We start from the raw sequence: 22,635 nt of genomic DNA, 5'->3' as shown, positions 1-22,635 counted from the left end.
TTGGAGACAGTTCAGATACATCGGATAGTGATTAGTTTCATGTATACATAAGTTTCATATAGTAATCGGGCACCTGTGTTCGGTTCGTCCTCCGTCACCCAACCCATAGCAGCACCTGTCAACGTACGTGTAAGAACACATTCCCATCGCGAGCACACGCTGGCACTTACCAAGATGCTCATTCGGGTGCATGATCGTGCCCTGTAGAAGGGGGTACCATACATTGGGCATCACCGCATGTGGACTGTCCCCACCGAGTACGTAGTACTAAGAAGAAGTGTCAATAGTGCTTTGAAGTTTGCACTTAGACTACTAGTGGAACGTGAAACAAATTACCATATCAGGAAAGCACGTGGTACCAGTTAGGACGCCGTCGGGCCTCGATCCGTTGGGCTGACACCAGTCTGATACACCAGAACACTGTCAGCATCATCATCCAATGCCAAAATCACGGACCCCCTACATACCCGAAGTTCCGTTGTCACTTGTGCACTGTGTTGTGTGGCAGGGTTTCTCACGTCACGACCAGTCAAAGATTTTGACTGGAAGCACGAGGAACATCGGCAGTACTCAATCGTAACGCTGTCGTGTTCTCCAACATCTCGGAGGACATGTTCTATGAGGTTTTCAGCAAGAAATTTAAGTGAAGCTTGTCACCCTCCACTTCTTATCGCGTCTCAACGACATCTTGGCGCACTTTATCAGTGCCAGTGATATCCCCATTTCCACGCCAACTTTCTTCTTCGTCGCGCCGGCTCGCGCGCTATGCTGACTGCAACAAGCTTACCACTGATGAGGCCGCTATCCCCTTCTCTGCTTATGGCATATCCGTCCTTGCTGGACGTTCTTTTTCTCGCACATGCACGCTGAACACTGCCTGACTTCATGTTAGCGCGAATTAAGGTTTTGTTATAGGTGCAGCCCGTTTCAAATCATTCAAATCAGTTTGATCTATCGCTTTGCCCGCAGTTGGCCCGCTGTGATGCGCTGATTCCATCAGTGATGCTCGGATGGGGCAATATTGTGGGTCCTGCGTGTGGTAACACCTCCGAAGTCTTGCGATGATGGAAGGATAAAAAGCTCTCATGCCCACCGTACCAGTCAACTACACCAGCGCAATGCCAATACACCAACGTCCTGCCGACGTCGGCGCAGAAACTCGATTCCTGGATACGAACTCGCCTCGCAAGGGTTTGTATGACTATATCATAGTAGGAGGTACGCTTGGCTCCCCTTTGACCACAAGATCACCCATGTAACAGGTTTCCAGGTGGAACCGCAGGATGCGTTCTTGCCAGCAGGCTTACTGAGGACCCCAATATCTCTGTCTTACTTCTTGAGCGTGGTGGCGTTCACAACACCTTCATCATGCGGTGTCCTCTCTTGTCTGGATCATTCCTCCAGGGGAAACATCCTTCCGTACGATGGAACAGCACACCTTTGACCGCTGCCAATGGGCGTGTCCTTGAAATCCTCACCGGGACTGTATTAGGTGGTGCTTCAAGGTTTAATGCAATGGTTTACACTAGGGGTAGCGCTGCGCAGTATGACGAATGGAGGAAACGGGGACGCGTTGGTTGGAGTTATGCCGATCTCGAACCATACTTCATCAAATCCGAAAATGCAGTTAGCACTCCAGGAAACCATCATGGCAGTGGAGGTAAATATGTCAACCAGATCGCGAGGAACCTACACGCTCACTCAAACCTGCAGGACCATGGAGCAATCAACATTTCGACAAGTTCCACTTCAGTTCATTCCCTCGGTATTAATCTCATTTATCATTTTAACTGCAGCCTAATCGCACTACTAGTACTGCGAAAGCTGCCCGTGACTTGGGTATATCGTACACCGAAGATGTCAACGCCCCAGAAGGCTCTTGTATATCCTGCGCGAAACTTCACGTCACAATGACTCCGGATGGTAAACGTCTGTCCACCCTCGATGCATTTCTTCCACCTTCGATCATCACGCAGAGGCAGAGGCTCGATATTTGCACTGACACGCTTGTCACGAAAATCGATTTTGAACATGACGGCGTGCAAGCGGTCGCATCGGGAGTGTTCTTCAAACCGTTTGACTCCCCTGCGACCGAGAAGATACTCTACGCGAGGGCTAAGAAGGAGATTATTGTTTGCTGTGGAGCTATCGAGACTCCCCACTTGCTACTGCTAAGGTGAGCGCTCAGCTTGCTTTTCTATTTATTTGACTCCATTTTGTGCAGCGGGATCGGGGCAAAAGATCATATATCAAAGCATGGTATCAAAGTCATCAAGGATCTGCCAGGTGTTGGACACAACTTGGTACGTCGAGAGATTTTATCCGCTCCATTTACTAACTGGGACTATAGCAAGATCATGCCGGCGTCACGCTCACGTACAAAGTCCCCCTCTCTGACTCATTCCACTCGCTTGAGAGCAGCTTAACGCGAGCATTGACGGAGTTTTTGAATTACCTGATATGGGGTCGGGGACTATTCACGAACCCTACCTTGCAGGTGTCGATCTTTGCCAAGTCGGACAATTTGGGAAGTGACGCCAAGCCTAGCTTTGATCCCACCAACCGTGAAGCGTTTCCCGACATTGAAATAATGCCCATCCCCGTTGAAATCAATCGCGTTGCAACCCAGAAGTCTCAGGGCTTCTTCTCATTTCTTTGCGTTCCTCTGCAACCTAAATCATCGGGCACGATCGAGCTTCACTCCCACAACCCTCATGCAAGCCCCAAAGTAGACCTTGGATTCTTTACGGACGCCACAGATTTCAATGTTGCCAGGAAGGCTCTGCGCCTTGCAATGAAATTAGCAGAAAAGATGCGCGCGGATGGGTACCAAATGGAAGATCATCTGGTTCCTGCCGGAGACAGTGACGAGCAGTTGGACACCTTCATCCGACAGGGCGCTCGCACAACATTTCACTACGCATCTAGTTGTCGTATGGCTCCGGAGCATGATACAGTCCCAGGCGTGATTGACGATGAGCTTCGTGTGCATGGAATTTCCCATCTGAGGATCGCAGATGCAAGCATCTTCCCAGATGTAGTAGCGACTCATCTCCAGGCTCCGGTTGTAATGGTGGCTGAGAAGTGCGCTGATATGCTGAAGCAAACGTGGAGCGCGACGATACGATAGCGCACCCTTGTGTTAGCGAAATTGACAATTGCTGTGTGGTTTATGGCGTAATTAGCTAGTCGCTTGCACATACACGATGTATTTATTTAAAACTTAAAATCCGCTATCATGATGTAGTAAGTACTATTGATCATCGAAACGACAGCCTCCGCACGGATACCTCGATACCACTGACGGTAACTTCGGATGTGAGCGAGCGTCCAGCCTCCAGTTCTCCGCCAGCGTCAGATTTGCGCGCATGGCACTGGAATTGTCTCCGTACAAAGACTGTACCTGTGAGTGTGGCCCCCAATAAGCACTGCAACTTTGACTACACCAGAAACGGCGTGAGGAGCATGCGGAGCGCTGGAAAAGCTCGGTGAAGGACGGCGATGGTGAGTTCTGAGCACACAAGGTATGTTAACGAAAGTAGGTAGAAAAGGGTATAGAGAAATGTATCCACGTACTCGGATGCGAAGAGCACAACTCTTCGCATCCGTGAGTCACGTGGATGCGCTGAACGTATGGTAAGTTCGAGCGTCTCGATTTAAAGTCGGTTCGGCGCGTAAAGGACGTATAGTCTAGACTATACGTCCTTTACGCGCCGAACCGACTTTAAAGCATAGTCCTTACACATGTCCTACGCGGTGGCTCTCCTTGTCCAGTACATTCACGTTGATAGCTGGGTGGGCGAGGAGCATGCGAATGTACTCCAGGCTTGATGGGTCGGTAGAGGCGCACGCCAGATGGAGGACGGACCAGCCAAGGGCATCTTCGTCTATAAAAAATGGCTCTCTGCCAATCGTCTCCCCCAGCACAAGCTACCCAGCTCCAGTAAGCGCATCCAACAAACCTACTTATACCCACTCATTCCTCCTCTAGCCCTCACCTTTCGACACCTCCATCGAACGGTGCCCAGCGTCTCTGCACTCTCAGCTTTTACCAAGCTTGAGTACGTCGCTCTCTCCACATCGCGTCAGCCATCGCTAACCCTCCCCAGATCAGCAACTTCAACGATGTCGTCCAAGAAATCCGAGTCCCGCCTTCCTCCAACCAGAGGCGCTCCTGGCGTTGCTTGGGAAGCACGTCGATCAGGCCCTCAACCTACTCATCATGAGCGACGTCTCGGGGATTGATCCCACCATCGGAGATGCGAGCTGCGAGCAGCGCGTCGGCTTCATCCTCGACACGCTCGCTAAGGTTCAGGGTTACCTCGCTGGCAATCCTGGCTCTAAAGAGCAAGTCGCCCCCCCTCCCCGCATTTACGCTGGCTGACCCTCTCCCAGGACCGCCCTCCTCCTTGTTGCGGCCTACAATGAAGCGCACAGATCCGACAAACCCGACACCAAAGTGCGCACGGTCGAGGATGCCGTGGGTGCTGCCAACTCCACCGAGTACACAACCATGATCGACGCCCTTAAGAAGTATCTCAGCCAAGAGATCGCCGCCTATATTGGCCTTTGCTACACCTTCACCACCGTCAGCATTGCCGCCAAGGACGAGTTCGGCATTCCCTTCTCCTATCGCTCCCAAAACTTCTTTGCGGTCAGCACTTCGAAGGCCGAACAGACCAAAAACCGTTCCGATCTAGACAGTCAGGAAGCGGCGCTTCGCTGCAAGCTCGCGAACTACTCCACCCAATACTTCGAGGACCAGACCCGGGCCCTCCCTTGCGACGACGAGTTCGACTTTACTTTCGGCAAAGGAACTACACGCCGTTACTACGTGGAGCAGCAGCTTTGGGAGGCGATGCGCTCCATGAAATCGGCCGTCGTCGGCAAGGATGGAAGCGAGCTTCCGCTCATGCCAATCTACAACCAGATGCGCGCCATCGGCTTGCAAGAGTTCCATGCCCACCGCTCCATCATCGTCGTCGTCCGCCGCATCCAACTCCACCGCGTCACCGAGGAAGGGGAAGGGGAAGAGTACGAGGACGAGGATGTGCTCCAGCACGAGCTCGGTGAACCGGAGCCCCCCTCCAACATCACATACACGCTTGGAACTGCCCGCGCCCTTTACTTCACACCCAACCCCGACACTGGCCACTTCGAGTTCGTCGCCAACCCGACGCCTGTGGAAAAGGAAACACCCTGCCTCTACATCCTTGCCTGGAGTACCTACTTCGATGACGCCACCGGAAGCGGTCTAAACTCTGCCGACCACGAAGAGTACTTCGCGGCGCTCGTGCAGTCCGACCCGTGGTGGTTGGTCATGCAGTATAGCGCAGGCCATCCCCCCTACACCGGAAGCGCCAAGGACAGAACCCCCCACCACGACACCGGCTTTGACCAGGCCTGCAAGCACCAGGCCTTGAGCTTCACCTACTCCCGCGAGCACTGCGAAGGTTTCAACCTCAACAGTCATATCTCCGGAGAACACCGCCCCAATCTCTGCAACGAATACCGAATGGCCTCCCTCATGGCGGTTACCCGTGGCATTACCTCTTGCCAGGAGGTCAAGATGGGTGAGCCCGGCACCTCCTATCTCCGCATCAAGCGCCCCGTCGATTTCCAGATCGACCACCTCCAGGCCATGTCCCTCTCTCAGGCCATCAAGGGCTGCGAAGACTTGATCAGGTTCCACGAGAAGGTCGAGGCGGCGGGAGCAATCATCGGCCCCTTCGTCGTCAGGATGGGCACGGGCGCTGTCAGTTGCACTGACCGCGACCACGCGGACCTGATGACCAAAACCAAGAACGTGAATGCTGTAAAGAAGTACTATCTTGAGAAATATCCCAACAACGAGATTTTGTTTTAGTGCCTGATTTGTTTTCCGTAAAAAATCGTTGTACCTTATACATTTCGACACCTTCTCCTCCAAAGATGGTAGTACAGTTTGCCTCTGAACGTCGAAGCAGCTTCTGTGAATATCAAACACTTGATGCATCATGTCTGAGACGTCAAGGTCCAGTGACCATTCCACGTGCGGAATAAGGCTAACAGCGGCGAGAGTTACTTCAGGGTCTGTGGATGTCTCAAGCAGCCATTTGATGCTGGGTGCTTCGAGATGGCATGTGGGTATGTCGAGGACAAGGAGGGATTTATTCTCATCCAGGCCCTGGTTGAGCGCTTGTGCCTCAGGGTCCACGACGTTTGCCCGAAGAGTGCAGAACCAATGAACACAGCCGGGATATGGCTACGAAGCGTGTTGAATAATTCTGTGGAGTGAGCTGAGCACTGAATGTGATATGCAAATACTTGAACAAGACTTGAACAAATGTATCTTGTGCGGAGTTACCGTATATAGAAAGTAGGAAGCGCAGCACTGAGAGTTGACTGAGAGTCCAAACGGAAAGATCCATATAAAAGTTTAAACTACCAAGTATGTTGACAGGTTTATTTCCACCATGCGGTACAACTGAAGTCTGTGAGCATGAAGCCTAGTACTTTCTCTTTCCCTGGACTTAGAGTTCATCGTTATTCGCTATGGTCGTTTGCAGGAAATTGGTATAAATTTCTGTAGCAGCAGCTGGAGATGCGAGCACACATGATTAATCGATTACACCCTCTAATTTTTAAACAATCCAATAACTGGACAGCGACTGATTATATTTGTGACAATTGTAACGACGGAGTAGGTATAGATTATTGCGGATACGATTATGCGTTTGGATTAATAAAAGTTATTATGAGGAGGGCTGTTACAATCTGACTTGCTGTTCGATGCGCTAGCTTAGCTTGACACAAGGACGAAAATTTGATTAATGAGGGCCCATGATCCACGTCTCCATGCCATACTGAGAGCAGCAGCGAGCTGCGGGGACCAGGGGACTTGACCATGGAAGTTGATGTGCGTGACATATTGCACTTGGTGTCAAATATCGGAAGAAAGAGAACCAGGATGGGGCATAATAGTTGCGCTAGACACGAGTCAGAACCAACAACAACAGTAGATGAATAAGAACCAACTCACATAGTCCAGAGGACATAGGAAACGATCGAATCCATACGACAAACCCAAAAATAGAATCAATACGCAACACTAACACACTTCCCCTCCCACTTCTGCCAATGCCTCACCACACCCTCCACGAGAAAATGCGCGACATCCATCCTCGAAATCGTCCAACTGCTCTCCAAATCCCCTTCTTTCACTCGATATGCTTCGCTTCCTTTACCTTTTACGTCCGCGCGACATTCCCCGTCAGTAAACAGCGCGGGCCGGACGACGACAATACTCTTAAGTTCCCCAGGATTGGGAATACGGTTCGTCCAATCAACACCGGAAATCTCGTTGCCTGGGCTGTCTCTTGCATCCCAAGTCCACCCTGCGCTATGAGCTATAGCTTCCTCCGCGCCACATTTGTCTTTGTGCGGTTCGGAAAGGAGGTAGCTATAGACTGGTTTGAGAGGAAGAGGGAGAATTTGGTGGGAGGCGTGCGTGAGGCCTATAGAAGAGATCGTTATGATCTTTGGGTGCGGAGATGGGAGAGTCTCGAGGACGTTGAGGAGGGACTGGGTAACAAGGTTTGGCGGGGTGACGGTGAAGCCTTTTCTTAGTGAAAACTGGGGTATTCCGCCTGGTAGGTAATTGAATGAGTAAAATATTGTGGAATGATGGAATGGATTATGCGCACCGACTGTGAAGATGAGGAAGTCGACTGGTCTGGCATCTGAGTCATCCCCCTGTTGATGCTGAGCCTCAGACCATGCCCGGCGGACATCGCTCTTCACGAGAGCATCGCCTTGGATAAGGCGGGCTTTACCTTCCTTGATGTAATTTTGGATCGTGTCATCCTGATCAAAGACTCGTGGTGAGCGCAGGAGGAATGTAACGGTAGCGCCGAGAGCTGGGCATAAAATGTCAGAACACATATGTTTGGGCGTCAAGGAAAGGGGCTATCTAACCAAGAAGCCGGACAGCAGAGTAATAGCCTATGTTTCGTGAACCTCCGATGACGAGGACTTTGGAATTTTCCATGAAGCTTGGTGAGTACAGTGAATGAGGAGATTGCGTCGAGGATAGGGATATGGGCTTACTACTAACGAGGCACCCCCTTTTATATAGCTCCGTGGCATGACTCGGTCAGATGCCTTTGGAACGCGCACTACTATCATAGTGCCTATCTATATTTGTTTTGATCCAGCCGCTGCGCAGCATCACGCCACCGGCAAAAGGACTAAGGCGAGACAACACCCCCTTTAAGTAGATCCTTGACATGACGCGGCAAATTAATGCCTTTGGAACGCGTACTATGCGGATGATCCTGCGCTGCGCTGCATCACGCCGTGCGGAAGTCGAGCACTTGCTATAACTCGACGCCTCCAATGGTCTTGTTCTACAGGATAAGTCAATCTACCCAGCCCTCTTCCTACAATAAGAAGCTGCAAAAAGACACTACGTCCTTCATACCACCTCAGCACAGTAGACCTCATATCATCGACCAGTGAGCCTAATCTCAAGAGCACGCAGCGGAGGGTAAGTAACAGCTGAGAAAGCAGCTGCAAGCTGTATGCAAATCTGGTGAGCGCGTGTCCAATCAGCCAAAGAATCAAACACACCTCGAACCCGAGATCAGCGCCGTACGTCGCTCCTGCCATCTTCCCAAGCGGACCTGTATACCATACCTACGAACGAATTGATATGGGTCAGTGTACGAGGTTAGGCTACGGTGATGACATACCTCTGACATCCCAACGACAGCACCTGTAATGCCAAAACACATTGCGAGTATACCTGCTATGCCCAATGGCAGCCTTGAGAACACGGCGGTGTCAACAGCATCTTCACCCCAAAAATAGCAGACTCACTTCGACGGCATATCATAAGCATCCAAATTGTACCCCCCGAGCGGCCCGTTCTTACGCCTGAAGATGAAGTGTTCCTCGGCGACGATTACGATGAAGAAAGCCGTCCAGTAACTGAGTATACTCAGGAAATTTGAAAGGATGGCACTGAAGTGTTCCCGGCCAGCGACACCTGCTACGGTGTATATGACGAAAGCGAGGAAAACCCAAAAGAAGCGCGGTATGATGGCGAATGGGCGTCCGAGGGCTTGTATGGACAGGCCAGTGGAGTAGGTGTTTGGTATGTTGTTAGCGCTGTTTCTAGGTTAGTACGGACAAAGAGGTTATTTCGTTTCTTACATGACAGAAAGTGCGAGAAGCACGAGGATGAATTGACCAAAGTGGCCCCAGGGAGAGAGAACTTGCGCGATTAGACCGCCTGTTGAGCCATCTGCGAACGCAGCGATGTATGCGGGATCTGTAATTGTCATGAGGGCTGCGCCGAGGATCTCGACGAAGCAGATAGGGATGAACAGCCCGAAAAACGTAAGCAGGAATACGCGCATGGGCGGTGTATCGGCTGGTAGCCGGCAATTGTAGTCTGCCGCGACTGGAGCCCACTGGTTTACAAAATTTAACACCTGACACAAAGAAATGATGATTGAACGCACCCCCGAGAATGAACCGAATACGATTCCACCGAAGCTGAGAATGTCAGCTGAGAGGGCGCGCCCTGTGTCCTCGAGAGACTTTTGCGCGTTGACGTCATATCCGGCTTTACCCCCAAGACCCCAGAGGAAAAGCATGATGATGCTGGTGATTATCCATGCGTAGCGCTCGTAGACGTGTACCATGTCGTACCCGACAAAACACGGGATGAGGCAACACACGCCAATTATAATGATGCCAACGACGAGCGGAAGGGTACCGGGATTGATGTTGGCGAGCGTTTGACCTCCGAGAATGACAGCTGTTGTGGAAAAGCCGAGCCTAGACGTGATCAGCAAGATGATGTGCATATCAATGAGAATCCCCGCACTGGGTGAAGATGTTGAGGATTGAGTATATGGTACCGCCGAAGTATCCTGAGCTAAAGCGGGTGATAATCATGGTGCGGAGACCAGTCATAGGGCCGAGGGTAGCAATGAACGCTGTTGCAACGCCCCCGAGAGCGCCGAAACAAAGTATAGTCGCTACAGCATTGCTTGAGAGAATAAACGTGGTTGCCGCGCGGTGTATGCTGACTGACATACCCAAAACTCAAAGTGAAAACGGACTGTCCGAGCACCCCGATGGGAATTGTAGTCAACACTGCGTTAACGGACCTATACAAAGGTCAAGGGAACATGAAAAAATGGGTTGGATCGGATCGGACTGACCACCACATGAGGAGGCTAATACACTGGGCTCAGGACAAGGTATACGAGCGTAACGCAATATACGCACTTGTTCCATGCATTTTTCGACTCTCTCTGGTTTTCTGGTACTCGTTCTACTCCACGGGCCTCGACACCACTGGCAAAGAGTCTTGAAAGAAGTGGACCGAGTGTACCAAAGCGGCTTACGATCACGCGATCTGGAGCTGCCTCGACGTACGCAGCTTCATCTTCAACCGACCCGAGGGCTTTCTCCTTGTCCTCTGAGTCGTAGTCTGGGGGAGCAGGCATGGTGGTCGCTGGGCAAGATGCAAAGGCCAACGACGTCGATAGGCTGGTTGATAAATGATTTCCAGCGCACCATCTGATACAAGATAGCAAATAGCAAATACGTTAACCGAACTGAACCCGAAGTACCCCGTTGAAGCATGCACCGCGTGCCGTCTGACTAGTCCCGTCCCTGGTACCTTAGAAACCGGCCGGACGGATCATTCCGGTCTCCAGGATGCCGGGTACAACCTAAACGAATCTATATCATTCGACAGTTTTAGTAAAAGAAAGGAAGCAAGTTAACTTGGTTGAACTGCTATCTATCGACTGTGCTACACATCCAAAGCGCGGTGCGAAGGTGTTTGGTCACTGGCTGGTATTCGAGGCGCATAGGCTGACCCAAAACATCGTGTGGAGGTATATATTCCGAATCAGCCAATTCATGGCGTTGCAGCAGCGTGCAACCTCAGCATGCCCATACTTCCGAGTCACGCTGGCGGAAATCAGTCAGCAAAGCAGTAAAAACGTAAGTACAACGATGCCCATCGTCCGAGATGAAGCACACATACATAGCCAATCTTGAAGAGCAGAGCAGTATAGATCACGCATGATATTCACGCGGAAAATCCCTGCAATGAACATCATATTCTCCAACATTAAGGATATCTGGTTCTAAGTTGGCGCAAAGGGTCTACAAGGAAGCGTCGGATGAGTTCTTAGCTCAGTGAAAAGAAATAAAATATAACGCGCCTAATACCCTGTAGCTAGTCAAACTGCCTTCTAATGATGTGCCCCCTTTGCAATCTGAGCACCGTATGGGTTTTTAGGATCCTGGGCATACGTCTCCGCTGTTACCCTTTCATGGTAGGTCAAAGTAGAGAGAACATACGACGTACCACGAACACCCATCTCCTCATTTGCGAAGACCGAGAAATGCCATGAGTGTGTTCTAGCTCGAGGTTATTTCAAGTAGGAAACAAATGAGTCCAAACTCATCGGTAAGGCTGGAACTGGAACTAGGAGTGAACGACGTGCTGAACAGGACGAAACCGGGAACACACATATCACGCACGTGTACAGGTCCACCAAATATTCATAATCAAGAAGGAACGGCTGTCTTCCTTCTATATGGTCTGGCTAGGGGAGACTACCAAATATTGCGCCATGATCAATGCTACAATTAACGCTTGAGCTCACATCTGTCGCGTCGTCTAGGTCATCATGGCAGCAGAGGCGCCATTTTACACAGTCGTGTTCGAAGATACCACAGAGAGCTCATCTACGCAGGAGCTCAGGGCGTCGCTCGAGAAAGGTACAGATGAAGAGAGACCGGACACGTTGCGCAGGATGATCATTGTATCAACGATTAATGGGAACCTTCATCTTTCTTGTGGGGCACGCGATGCTGATGCAATGATGATGGGCTAGCTCACGCTCTTGATGGCTATTATACAGTATATCATACCCTCCAGAAATAAGCTGCTCAAAAAGCTGCTTCACTTCTACTTGGAGGTGTGTCCCAAGTATGATGAGAACGGGAAGTTCAAGCAGGAGATGATTCTAATTTCTCCTTGTCACGTGTACGTGTATTCGTTCATCTCTTACCGCGCACACACTCACTGCCTTGCCCAGAAACGCAATCCGAAATGACCTGGTAAGGCTATTCCCCACGTTTTTCTGTTCTTCATATCCCTACAGCAACACCTTAACGAATATATCCGCGGTGCTACTCTACGTTTCTTTCAGAAGATATACAAAGATGCTGAACTCCTCGATCCCCTCATCCCCACCTGCCGCAGCTGTCTTGAGCACCGTCACTCATAAGCCCGCAAGAACGCCGTATTAGCTTTGTACACTATCTGCCGCGAATACGAGCATCTCATCCCAAATGCCCCCAGGCTCATGTAAACTTTCATCGCCGCAAAGTCTGACGCGACGTGCGAGCGTAACGCATTTGTGTTCCTCGCGCATCGCGCGATGCCAAAGGCTGTCAAGTGGTTGATTAGCATGTATCATCCGCTGACAAGTCTAGATGAGCTTTTGCAAATGAGCCTCATAGAAGTTATCGGGCTGGATTGCAAGAATCAATGATACAACGTATTGAGTAAGTCCTCTTCACTTGGGTTATCTTGCTTCTCCTCACGCTTGTCGTCTTGTAGCCACGATATATTAGATGCATGTTTGAATTGTTGAGCTCATCGTCGCATGCAGTTAAGTATGAGGCTGCTACGACGCTCACCACACTCACGCAGAACCCCACTGCTGTGAAAGGTACATTCACGATTAGGTCCCGTGCACATGTCTGCTCACTTTGATTCTTAGCGGCCGCATCGTGCTTCGTGAATCTGGTCGTCAAAGAATCTGACAATCACGTTAAGCTGATCGTCCTGGATCGCTTGGACACCCTACGCTCCAAGCATGGGCATATTCTGGATGGATTGACCATGAACATCTTGCCGGTCTTGTCGCGGTACGAACATCGATCGAGTACTACTTGAAAACAGCTACTGAGTTCTATTGTATCAGCGCCGACATAGAGGTCCGAAGGAAAGCCGTAAGCATCGTACTCAGCATGACCTCGAGTCGGATCGTGGAGGAAGTTGTTCTCTTCCTCAAGAAACAGCTACAATGGACACAGGAGCGCGAGTTCGAGAAGGTTGGTCTTGCAGTTCTTCACGTTACTGTGGACTACTACTGGGATAGGCCCCGGAGTACAGGCAACTTCTCGTCCAGTCGATCCACGTATTAGCGGTCAAGTTTTCTGAGGTAGCTGCAAGCGTTGTCCACGCACTCATGGAATTCCTCGGAGACTCAAACAATCCCTCTGCGCTTGACGTCGTCGCCTTCGTCCGGTTCGTTTTTTCCCTCTATTTTCCACATCTTATTTGACTAACGTACCCGCAGCGAAGCGGTCGAGGAGTTTCCGCACCTCCGGCAGTCCATATGCGACAAGCTTACTCAAACTCTGACAGAGATCGAATCTGGCAAAGCTTTCCGCAGCGTCCTCTGGATTCTGGGCGAGTATGTTGAAAACCTGTCAGACATTCAGGCCACATTCCAGGATATCCGCAAAGTGCTTGGTGAGATCCCAATTCTTGCGAGCGAGCAGCGGTTACTGGACAATGCTGGCGGAGAGGAGGATAAGAAGGAGGATAAGAAGGTCGAGGGAAGCGGGAGGCCAGAGGTGCTTGCTGACCCAACGTATGCGACGGAGATGGCGTACACCAGCACCAACTCAGCGAGATTAGAGGCTGTCAAGGCTGCGTCCAAATCGCCATTGAGAGGTGCGTGGTATGCCCGTTCATGTCGTTCGGAATTCTTAAGGATATGATTTCAGCCCTCATCGGGAGGTGACTTTTTCACTGGTTCGGTACTCGCCTCAACGCTGACGAAGCTCGTGTTGCGATTTGACGAGCTTGCGAACGATAGTCCAAAGGCCAATTCTCTCCGCGCTGAGGTGCGTACTACTTTTTTAATATTTCTATAGTGTTCACCGACGCCCACCCAGTCCATGCTAATCATGACATCCATTATCCGAGTCTGGCAGTCGAAGTTCGTCACGGTACCGATCGACGATGATTCAAACGAGCGCATTCTCAATTGCACACAAACCCTGAGCGAGCTCCAGGAAAAATCCATTGTCCACGATATTTTCCTGAAGGACACGAAAGCGACATATACTAAGATGCTCGTCGCTCAGGAGGTGGGCACTTGGTCTCCTTCAAGTCGTGATGTTACTAATGTGCCAACAGAAAAATGCAGCGGAGAAGAAAGAGTCGGAAAGCACACAGGAAAGTATCGTGCATCTGACATTCTGCCATGATTCATCGAGATTAGGCTGTCTAAATTGCTGATGCATGGTGGGATCTTTTGCCGAGGGCTTGAGAGGATGGGGGAATGAGGCGAAGTGATTTGAAGATGGATATCAAAGAACACACGCCAGTCTATTGCGCAGACGAGTTCAGTCGTTAGATTTGAGCCGTCCAGAACCACCCAATGACCTTGCTTGATTGCGCGTAAGAGACTCTGTCCACTGGCATCGACCCATTAAATTTGGCCACTTGGTATCACCACAGACGATAATTGCCAAACGCGATGCAGTAAGGCCTGTGCTAAGATTCTAAGGCTACGAGTGACTTGAGAGTGCGTCTAGATCGAACTGAATTGCTGATTGGTAGTCCTGATTATCGATGAAGCATCCCATCAAGACAAGCGGAAGGAGGAGACTGTCGACATGCAATCTGGCACCAGCGCATGGAAAATTTGTTGGGAGATACGGATTGTTATCATGTGGGCAAGCGGGCAAATTAGTGAACACCGGTAATTTCAATCAGTCGCTGTTGCAGTGCTTGCACCATATGTAGCATCCTTTTGACACCAACAGTGGGAAGATTTTAGCAAAGCGGCATGGTGCATTACAAAGGGACGATGAAAGACGTGTTGAGTCGAAGAGATATTTGATTACAGAATTGATTATGGTGCGTGATAGTAACAGATGGGCCTTTTCTCCCGAGCGGGTTCACGGTACATGGATGAGGCACCTGTGACTCCCACGTATCCCTTGTAATTAGAGGCGGATGTAGGGTGCCTGGGCGCCTCTAGTTACAGGTAGATAGATCAAAACAGCGCTCGGACGGATAATTGTTCAGTATTTAGCGTGGGTACTTAGCAAAAATCAACTATAATGCGTCACCGGCGTGCTATTAATATCGTTGCCTTCGGCAATATGACGTTCCTGGCCCCGACACCGTTCGGCAAATCCCGCAAACCTTCGTGCTCGCTGTCTGCCACAGCGAGCTCGCAATCCAAGCGTTCCCTCAACCGTTTCGCGTCAAAATTTTTACACAATGTCATAGTAGGTATATTGTATACAATTCTGTCACAATGTATGTCATAAATGTCTTGGATCCCCTCCTAGGACATGCTCTCCTCCCCCTTCCGCGAGTAAAGCCTATGAATCAATCCGCAGAGACCCTAAGAACATCATGTAGGGCCTGCGCAGCCTCTTCTACTGTTTCTGAACCCTCCTCTTCCTCCTCCAGTTCCTCCAGGGTTTTTAGGACATCCAAATGAGACGGGATAATGAGAGATTGTCTTGCGGCGTGGTGCATGCGGATGTGAGATGGAACTTGAATGTGTGGTGTGCTGGCGCTGTCACCAGGAGAAGATTTGGAACTTTCTCCAGGGATGATGCAACCGCTAAATCCAGGGAGCTCGGCAATATCTGCTAAACGCTGCAAAAGATGACCATTAGCTCTCCCACGTGCCAAGCGTCGAGCGCCAATCTGGTAAGAGAGTGCAGGTTCTAAGGGCATTGTTTGTGCCTCACAAGCACGTAGGTAGCGGTCCTCGTCTCGAATGTATGTTATGAGACGTCGAATCTCGATGTTGAGGCGAACTATCTCCTCCTTGGCACGACACATCTTGAAATACAAATCCATCGCTTGACGAGAGGCCGGCGTTGCCCACGGACGCTCTGATACATCTTCCCGAGCATCACGTAGTAAGTCAAAGTCGGCCAGGAATGCGTATTCGATGACTTCATCCCATTTAAGAGTTCGACGGGGTGGAGTGAGTGCAAGCGCTGCGGTATTGTACCGGTCGAGAGCTGTGCAAATGGCTGCGGAATGAGTCTGCAAAGCCTTTGCAATGTGCTTGCGCAATTTGTAGCCTGAAAGAAGCAGTCATCAGAGGAAGAAGCCTGTGTTAAGCGAAACAATGATCACCTGTACCAGAGCGGTTCATTTTTGTCAATTCAAAGATTCGAGCAACAACTAAACCTTCTAACGTATCAAGAGCACGCTGATATCTTCTTTTGGCGACCATCCGTCCAGCATTCTGCCACTCAGGATCATCAGGAACCCACCTACACACAATATCGAGCTTGATCTCAAGTTCTTGCACGGTTGTGAGATCCTTCTCGAAAAGTTCGAGGGTATGTCTACGAGCCGTCTCCATTCTGCGAGTTGCGGCAGCATCTGCCATGCTAAATGAAGTGCTCGCGGGTGTTGCAGACGCCCAGATAGATCTTGCGCTGTCAAGGTTATTCCTGGCAAGAGAAAATAGTAGTACCCATTGAGTCATTGCAAGAGAAAGACGTACTGGCTGGCAGCGAGGTTCGTCAACTTCTGCCAATATTCCATTTGCAGCGTCTCGTGCTCTGGCTCGCTGTGCAGGCCGTGAAGGTAATCCCTTTCCTCTTGCAACCACCGTTCGAATACAGACTCGTCCGGGATGTGAATGTCTTGCATGAGCTTCTTGAGGTTGATCTCACCATCTGAGAGGATGTTCAGCGCCTGCTTGTAGTTGTTATGTAAAAAATTTCCTAATATCGAATTAGACAGTGTTTGATCTAATTAACGAAAACTCACCGAGACTCGGATAAACTTCATATTCATTGTTATGCTCAAAGTATGTCGCGATGAGCTGCTGACGGTGAAACACGCTGGCATATCGCAGCATCGAGGCTAGAGCGTTGGATTTCGAAAATGTTCGTTCGCAAGTCTCGAGGCCCTCGAGTCTGAGACCGGTCACATATGTTGCGAGATGATATAACTGGCAGAGGCGTTTATGTGCGTGTCCGTGGAAGGCTCCAACCAGACAAGTATGATGAAGTAAGCGAGCGCGTGGACCCAATGCGCTGTTATCGAGGGTGGTCTTAAACTGACACCCAATGTCATAACCGCTGCCCAAATTTGAGCCCAGGGCATCGAGTAGCTTGGCGACAACAGATAGTGGGTACTTGGCACTGTAATGTAGATGTTAGTACAAGTTGGAAAGAAACGAAGTAAGACTTACAGTTCACCGCTTTGGACCATGTCGGCAATAAGAAGACAGAAACCATGACGACACACGGTGTGGGGACAACAAATCTGCTGAGTAGCATTAGGTGTTGGGTCTTGCTGCCTAGCTGCTATGCCTTGAGAGACAATGTAAGACCCAGGCTTTCTTGACTAGGGAGTGCTCAAGCAGGGAGAGAGAGAGAGAGTGTGTGTGTGTGTGTGTATGAGAGAGAGAGAGAGAGGGAGGGTGTCACTCCAGACAATGAGGCTAGAACTTGATATCAGGAGCAAACTAGTGAGCTAAGAAGCTACAACCAGAGAAGCTACAAACTGGGGAAGCTACTACTTAACCCTAGAAGGGGAGCTACCAGAATATGAACTGAATACTGCTAATGAGTGGAAGTGTAGTGCGAAGATTTGATGATTAGGTAAGCAGTCAAATGCCAACATAAACAAAGGAAAGGGGTAAGTAAAGCTAGGTAGAAACTGTCAATACAAGGCCACAGGGAACTAGTTCCCTACAACGGCAAGGAAAACCCCCGTTTCATCATATACCCCCCAGGATCTTTTCGTCTTCTCGTCATCCATATTCTTCCATCACCCAGCACAGGGGTTCTCGTCATCGGAAGGCTCGACCTGTAGATACTTAGTCGTTATTCATTATTTTTGAAAATGAAAAAAAAAAAAAAAAAAAAAAAACTTACTGAATCCTCGTCATGTTGTGCTGGATTCGCCCACTCGTTAACATATTCACGGGAAAGATACCGATCGTTGCACACTCGCTGTGTAGTAGGAAGTTCGATTGAGGGCCCTGAATAGTCTCCGTCGGCGCCTATCAGTCATCGCGAGACCCTCTTGAGTGAGTCGTTGCCGTCCATGGCATAGAGCAGACGGAAAGTCATTGCAGGCTCGTTTTTCAGCTCATACGTACAGCAGGGGCAAGCGTTCCTCAAACGCCAGTCGGGAGAGGTGCGATGAATGGTAGCGTTGACAAGGGAATCCACGCGACTGCGTAATTGGAGATAGAGGTCGAACGAGATCGAAAATTGGCGTGATAGGTACCTGTGAAAGACAGTCTTGAGTGAGAAGTTAGCGCTAGCATGCAAATATAACAAGAAAACGGACTTACTCCATGCAAATCACAGATGGACTTCACAAATGCTTGGATAGAGAGATGAGGACTGCACAACCGAGTAACGCGGTATAGTTCCAGCGCATCTATGGAAATGGTGACAGTTGGTGATATTGGGGAGCAGGGAATGACGCCATGGCGGACGAGAGCAGACGCAATGAAGTGGTCGGTTGGTGCGATAGTTACTGAGACCTTCTCAGCGTCTAAATTATGTTAGCCAATGGGTGTAGTCCGGAAATGAAACTTACAAAAAATGTCGACGACTTGAACATCCCAAGAGCCCGAGTTAGGGTCCACATGTGAACACTGATTCCTATGAACCTCCAAGAAGCCCCGAAACCCATGCTGAGCGCGTTCGTGGCTCCATTGAAGGTAGGCATCAGTACGTCCAAACATTTGTTGATCGAAGGCATCAACACGGCGCTGAATGCGATCTCTACGAGTCCGATGATCTACACGGCATCGTTGTTTGCTTGCAGATTTTCTATCAATGCAAGGGTTAGTGAATACGGTTAGCAAACTCAAACAGGCGCAGACTTACGGAGTCCAAAGGTCCCCGTATATCTCTCATGCGAGATCCTCGAACTCGCCTCCCGCATGACTGATGTCAATTGGGTGAGTGCCGTCTAATATGTTGTTGAAGTCGTCATCGCCATAGTTCACGCTGTCAAAAGCGCTGTTACCGGCCTGCTGCTGAGCAAGTGCCTCAAGCCTGCGGCGCTCCTCGGGAGACATTGCTGGAGAACTGTAAGTCTTTCTAATTGTCCAACCACAGTAAAACTTACCTTGAAGTCGGGCACGCTGCTCTCCACGGGCCTTGACGGCACGAGTCGCAAGTGCTTTTGGCCCATAGACCTCGTTCACGTGGACTCGAAGACCCTGGTGATTGCGATCAGCTTTGATTTGCCTTACCTTTTGAGTGGTGAGTCGTGTTCAATTTCGAGATTTTATTAACATATTGATCTGTCTGTGCAATACCAATCAACGAAGACAGAATAATGATGGCACGTGACCACTGATCTTGGTGTTTCAGGAGATTACAGACCGTAACAGACGGCAACTTCTTCAACGTCTTCAACGTCTTCAATGTCTTCATCCACTTCAGGTAGACGCCGCGGGTTGGATGAGTTGTTGCAGGCAATGACTGTGTCAGGTATGTGGTGATTTTGAACTTGAGTCTCGAGCTGACTTTAAATTACAGACCTTCCCTTCAATACTATCATGTACAGCAAGAAGCGCACGACTAAAACTGACGAGGAACACATTACATTTTCCAACCCTCGTCCTCGTGCATCTCACTCCAACATGCTGTCGTCAGCTTCCACGGATCCCCCATCACCTCCCACAACTATTTCCGTTCTCTGATCCGACCTTGGTGACTCTCTTACAGCTGCCCTCACAGATGCCACGATGCGCATTGCCCCTTACGTCCCACCAGTCCCTCACCCTAGCGAGCTGCATGCACCACATCCCGGCGAGCACCCTGACACATATTGGGTTATTACAGTGGGCCAGGAGGTAGGAATTTTCTTTCATTGGTGCGTCACTTCTGATTTCATTTTCCTTTCACTCTACTAACTACATGTCTAACTACTTTAGGCTTGACGTTGGTGAACGTACTCAAGGCATCAGCGGGGCCATCCAGGTCAGACAAGAGACTTGGGTGGATGCTTTGCGCTTGTATACGAGGAAATACAATGAGGGCGCGGTGGAAGCGCGCCCCCGTGTAGGGGGTCGTTTCTGGCCACCCCATGTCCCTCGGACTGCCCTGTCTGCCCCATCATCGCCTACCTTGTCTGCCCCATCATCGCCTGCCTTATCTGCAAATTCAAGCGAGGATAGTATCTGGACGTATGTCGAGGATTTGTCGGAACAAATGACCCAGGACACGCGGTACTAGACTAGGATATATGTAGTAGAGAGTGAAATCAAAATTCGTGTTCATTGATCTAAAAAGTTTGATTTTAAGAGATCCATCTCTCAGAACTCATTGTATCAAGGTAGAAGAGCAGTGAATCAAGAATAGGACGAGCTATTAAGACAATAGGGGAACATGAACCAAAACCACTCACTTTGCCAATAGGGACACCCTGGGGACGTATATCGATCCAAAAAAGAGCCGAACATGTAAAGAACACCTAGAAATATTATCAGAGTGATTTCCAGGACATACCAGTGAGTTGTGGTTGAGGTAGGATGAAAGCAAGTCATTATCGAGAGATTATGTGTGTGTTTACACTGCGGCACACATATGGCAACTGTGTAACGCACCATACATGTACCCCTTAAACCTTCAATTTGACTCTAATTCAACCACATCATATTGGTATGTCTCGAAACTTGCTGTGTTGACATTTCTAGGTGTTATTGACCTATTCATGCACTTGATGAGGTCAATATATTTACTCTTGGCCTCTGTATCATGTCGCAAAGTGGCAAAGTGAGTGGTTTTGGTACATGTTCCCATATTTTCTCAATAACCCGTCCTATTCCTAATCACAGCTCTTCCACCTTGGTATAATGACTTTTTGGGATGCCTTGTATTACTCTGTGACCTCACTGCCTTTGGTACTCCTACTGGGCATCGCTCTGGCATGGTAAGTTTTATGATTCACTTTTTGACCATTTTTGTTGCTAACACGTTCTCCACTTCATACACACCATCCAACCTAGTGGTAGTGCTTTGGGGGCATGTTCTACACTGTCCTATATACCAGTACTGCGCTCTGATCCCCATGGTGAGCCTCTACTTAGTTTTTCGCATTTTCTGTTGTTTTAATCATTGTATCTCATCTAGCTATTTTATCGCCAGGTTTAGTGGCCCATTTGACTCAAATAGAGTCATAATACCCTCCATGAACACCGCTCCTGTCCTCCTATCACTGGTGAGTAATTATGTTGACTTCTACATGATCTTCAGCCAATCCATTGCCTTGGTCGCATTTTTTGCTGTCCTGGTGCTTTCCCTTTACTCTTTCTTCACTCAGGTATGTTTATATGACATATTTAAACGCTTGGCTGATGCCCTGGCCCATGTATGCTATCCTGTTCTTCTCCTGCCCTCAATGTTCTCTTCAGAGTGCCCTTCTCAGCTTCCAGCACCCTTTGGTTTGAATTTCTTTTTATCTATGGACATTCTTACATATAAATGGTGTTTTTTCGACCAGGGAGCAATGGCTCAAGGCCCATGGATGAGGTGGAGGAGCTAAGTTGCTTGTGGAGTATTAATACATATATGTACACTTGTTCTCAGCTTACTTAGGTCTGAAAATGCGAGATATAGTATATTAAATGACATATAACGTGGTACAGTGAAAAGGCATGGAGAAAATACATTGAAATTATGAAATACTCGAGTTCACTGTGTGCAACAGCGAGCACGAAGGTTTCGGCAACGTGCGGAGTGGAGTGAGCGACGAGCGTGGATTACCCAATTGGGTTATTATATTCACGCGCTCTACTTTGTGCACCACCGGCACTCCATAGATCTGTCTGCGTGCCTTTTCGTTTTGTGCAGCTCGTACACTAGTCTGTAAGCTTTCGGTAAAATACAGATGATGATTGATATGACTTACCCTGGCTTTGCAAGCCAACGTGCAGATGCCTGATGCTGCATTTCTGCGCGTGTCATCGGCGGCAATCAGCAGGAAGGATTCTTGTGGCGATGCATGATGAATGATGATCGATGACAATCCATGATATCAATCAATCAATCAATTCTGACTCGTCAATTTGTGTGATGAAGATCACAGCCGACTTATTAATAGCAGTGCGGGAAACTCCGAATGAGATGGAAGCAATTCAGTCAAGGTACGTGCTATGTGCTAAGGGGCTTCTCACCTTCTCACACGGGTCGCAGCGTTCACCGTCTTATTACATTTGACAGATGAATCTGTGCTCGAGAGTGGTACTCAGGTATGTAATTAGGTGCAATATACTTTTACTTATTTCGCTTGCCTCAGGCTAGCGCTACGCTGCGGGTGACACACTGGCATAACTGGGCATGTGGCCGCCCCAATCAGCCATCACTCCGAGTCAGCACATCAACACCAAAGTAAGTCCTTAACACCCTTCTACCCTCCTCCCAACCCCATTTTTCAACCGGGACCAAGTCCTCAACTTCCTTCTACCTACTGCAGCTATCCCAACCCCATTCTTCAACTTCAACCGCGACTGTTACAGTAACATGACGCCTCCCTATCTTTTTCTGACCCTTTCACCTCTTCACCTCATCACGACG

At 49.4% G+C, this 22,635-nt stretch overlaps 8 protein-coding genes across 8 annotated transcripts; 4 read left to right on the top strand and 4 right to left on the bottom strand.

The window, feature by feature from the left end:
• Positions 1-11: 11 nt before the first annotated feature.
• On the bottom strand, positions 12-887 carry DEU56DRAFT_752382 (uncharacterized protein; the record flags this gene model as incomplete). Its single annotated transcript, XM_041349627.1, has 5 exons — positions 12-115; positions 171-267; positions 337-420; positions 468-616; positions 788-887. The coding sequence occupies 5 exons, from the start codon at positions 885-887 to the stop codon at positions 12-14; spliced, it is 534 nt and encodes a 177-aa protein (XP_041213262.1).
• On the top strand, positions 867-3,285 carry DEU56DRAFT_553948 (alcohol oxidase). Its single transcript, XM_041346775.1, has 6 exons — positions 867-1,218; positions 1,271-1,660; positions 1,714-1,765; positions 1,814-2,176; positions 2,225-2,303; positions 2,351-3,285. Exons 1-6 carry the CDS (start codon positions 1,086-1,088, stop codon positions 3,128-3,130), a joined length of 1,797 nt encoding a protein of 598 aa, XP_041213261.1. The 5' UTR covers positions 867-1,085; the 3' UTR covers positions 3,131-3,285.
• Positions 3,286-4,379: 1,094 nt separating this feature from the next.
• On the top strand, positions 4,380-5,866 carry DEU56DRAFT_960441 (uncharacterized protein; the record flags this gene model as incomplete). The annotated part of the gene is made up of 1 exon (XM_041359317.1): positions 4,380-5,866. Exon 1 carries the CDS (start codon positions 4,514-4,516, stop codon positions 5,864-5,866), a length of 1,353 nt encoding a protein of 450 aa, XP_041213260.1. The 5' UTR covers positions 4,380-4,513.
• A 754-nt stretch (positions 5,867-6,620) lies between these two features.
• Positions 6,621-8,079, bottom strand: DEU56DRAFT_778128 (uncharacterized protein). Its single transcript, XM_041351814.1, has 4 exons — positions 7,957-8,079; positions 7,686-7,898; positions 7,022-7,628; positions 6,621-6,968 (listed from the first exon to the last, which is right to left on the bottom strand). The coding sequence occupies exons 1-3, from the start codon at positions 8,027-8,029 to the stop codon at positions 7,078-7,080; spliced, it is 837 nt and encodes a 278-aa protein (XP_041213259.1). The 5' UTR covers positions 8,030-8,079; the 3' UTR covers positions 6,621-6,968; positions 7,022-7,077.
• A 406-nt stretch (positions 8,080-8,485) lies between these two features.
• Positions 8,486-10,502, bottom strand: DEU56DRAFT_727904 (permease for cytosine/purines, uracil, thiamine, allantoin-domain-containing protein; the record flags this gene model as incomplete). The annotated part of the gene is made up of 10 exons (XM_041348015.1): positions 8,486-8,557; positions 8,611-8,676; positions 8,733-8,805; positions 8,860-9,150; positions 9,196-9,455; positions 9,507-9,825; positions 9,875-10,039; positions 10,089-10,160; positions 10,215-10,229; positions 10,282-10,502. The coding sequence occupies 10 exons, from the start codon at positions 10,500-10,502 to the stop codon at positions 8,486-8,488; spliced, it is 1,554 nt and encodes a 517-aa protein (XP_041213258.1).
• Positions 10,503-11,702: 1,200 nt separating this feature from the next.
• Positions 11,703-14,304, top strand: DEU56DRAFT_752378 (adaptin N terminal region-domain-containing protein; the record flags this gene model as incomplete). Its single annotated transcript, XM_041349626.1, has 9 exons — positions 11,703-11,837; positions 11,937-12,061; positions 12,114-12,135; positions 12,641-12,752; positions 12,860-13,137; positions 13,185-13,333; positions 13,386-13,765; positions 13,832-13,938; positions 13,969-14,304. The coding sequence occupies 9 exons, from the start codon at positions 11,703-11,705 to the stop codon at positions 14,302-14,304; spliced, it is 1,644 nt and encodes a 547-aa protein (XP_041213257.1).
• Positions 14,305-15,439: 1,135 nt separating this feature from the next.
• DEU56DRAFT_869083 (uncharacterized protein) lies at positions 15,440-18,791 on the bottom strand (the record flags this gene model as incomplete). Its single annotated transcript, XM_041355529.1, has 11 exons — positions 15,440-16,152; positions 16,208-16,530; positions 16,584-16,806; positions 16,853-17,229; positions 17,280-17,353; positions 17,786-17,828; positions 17,865-17,908; positions 17,968-18,045; positions 18,115-18,339; positions 18,393-18,598; positions 18,644-18,791. The coding sequence occupies 11 exons, from the start codon at positions 18,789-18,791 to the stop codon at positions 15,440-15,442; spliced, it is 2,454 nt and encodes an 817-aa protein (XP_041213256.1).
• Positions 18,792-19,805: 1,014 nt separating this feature from the next.
• On the top strand, positions 19,806-20,295 carry DEU56DRAFT_908326 (uncharacterized protein; the record flags this gene model as incomplete). The annotated part of the gene is made up of 2 exons (XM_041356984.1): positions 19,806-19,933; positions 19,995-20,295. 2 exons carry the CDS (start codon positions 19,806-19,808, stop codon positions 20,293-20,295), a joined length of 429 nt encoding a protein of 142 aa, XP_041213255.1.
• Positions 20,296-22,635: the final 2,340 nt, after the last annotated feature.

The sequence above is a fragment of the Suillus clintonianus genome (assembly GCF_016758775.1).
Source record: "Suillus clintonianus strain FC179 chromosome Unknown DEU56scaffold_8, whole genome shotgun sequence".
Taxonomy (NCBI): Eukaryota; Fungi; Basidiomycota; class Agaricomycetes; order Boletales; family Suillaceae; genus Suillus; species Suillus clintonianus.
This window is presented reverse-complemented; position numbering and strand designations above follow the sequence as displayed.

Bases quoted from the DNA above. Each gene is read 5' to 3' on its own strand.
- DEU56DRAFT_778128 (XM_041351814.1), bottom strand. From the start codon at position 8,029: ATGGAAAATTCCAAAGTCCTCGTCATCGGAGGTTCACGAAACATAGGC. The intron at 7,899-7,956 runs GTTAGATAGCCC...TTTTATGCCCAG, and splicing joins CTCTGCTGTCCGGCTTCTTG to CTCTCGGCGCTACCGTTACA. The intron at 7,629-7,685 runs GTGCGCATAATC...ATTACCTACCAG, and splicing joins CTTCCTCATCTTCACAGTCG to GCGGAATACCCCAGTTTTCA.
- DEU56DRAFT_553948 (XM_041346775.1), top strand. From the start codon at position 1,086: ATGCCCACCGTACCAGTCAACTACACCAGCGCAATGCCAATACACCAA. The intron at 2,177-2,224 runs GTGAGCGCTCAG...CATTTTGTGCAG, and splicing joins CCCCACTTGCTACTGCTAAG to CGGGATCGGGGCAAAAGATC. The intron at 2,304-2,350 runs GTACGTCGAGAG...CTGGGACTATAG, and splicing joins CAGGTGTTGGACACAACTTG to CAAGATCATGCCGGCGTCAC.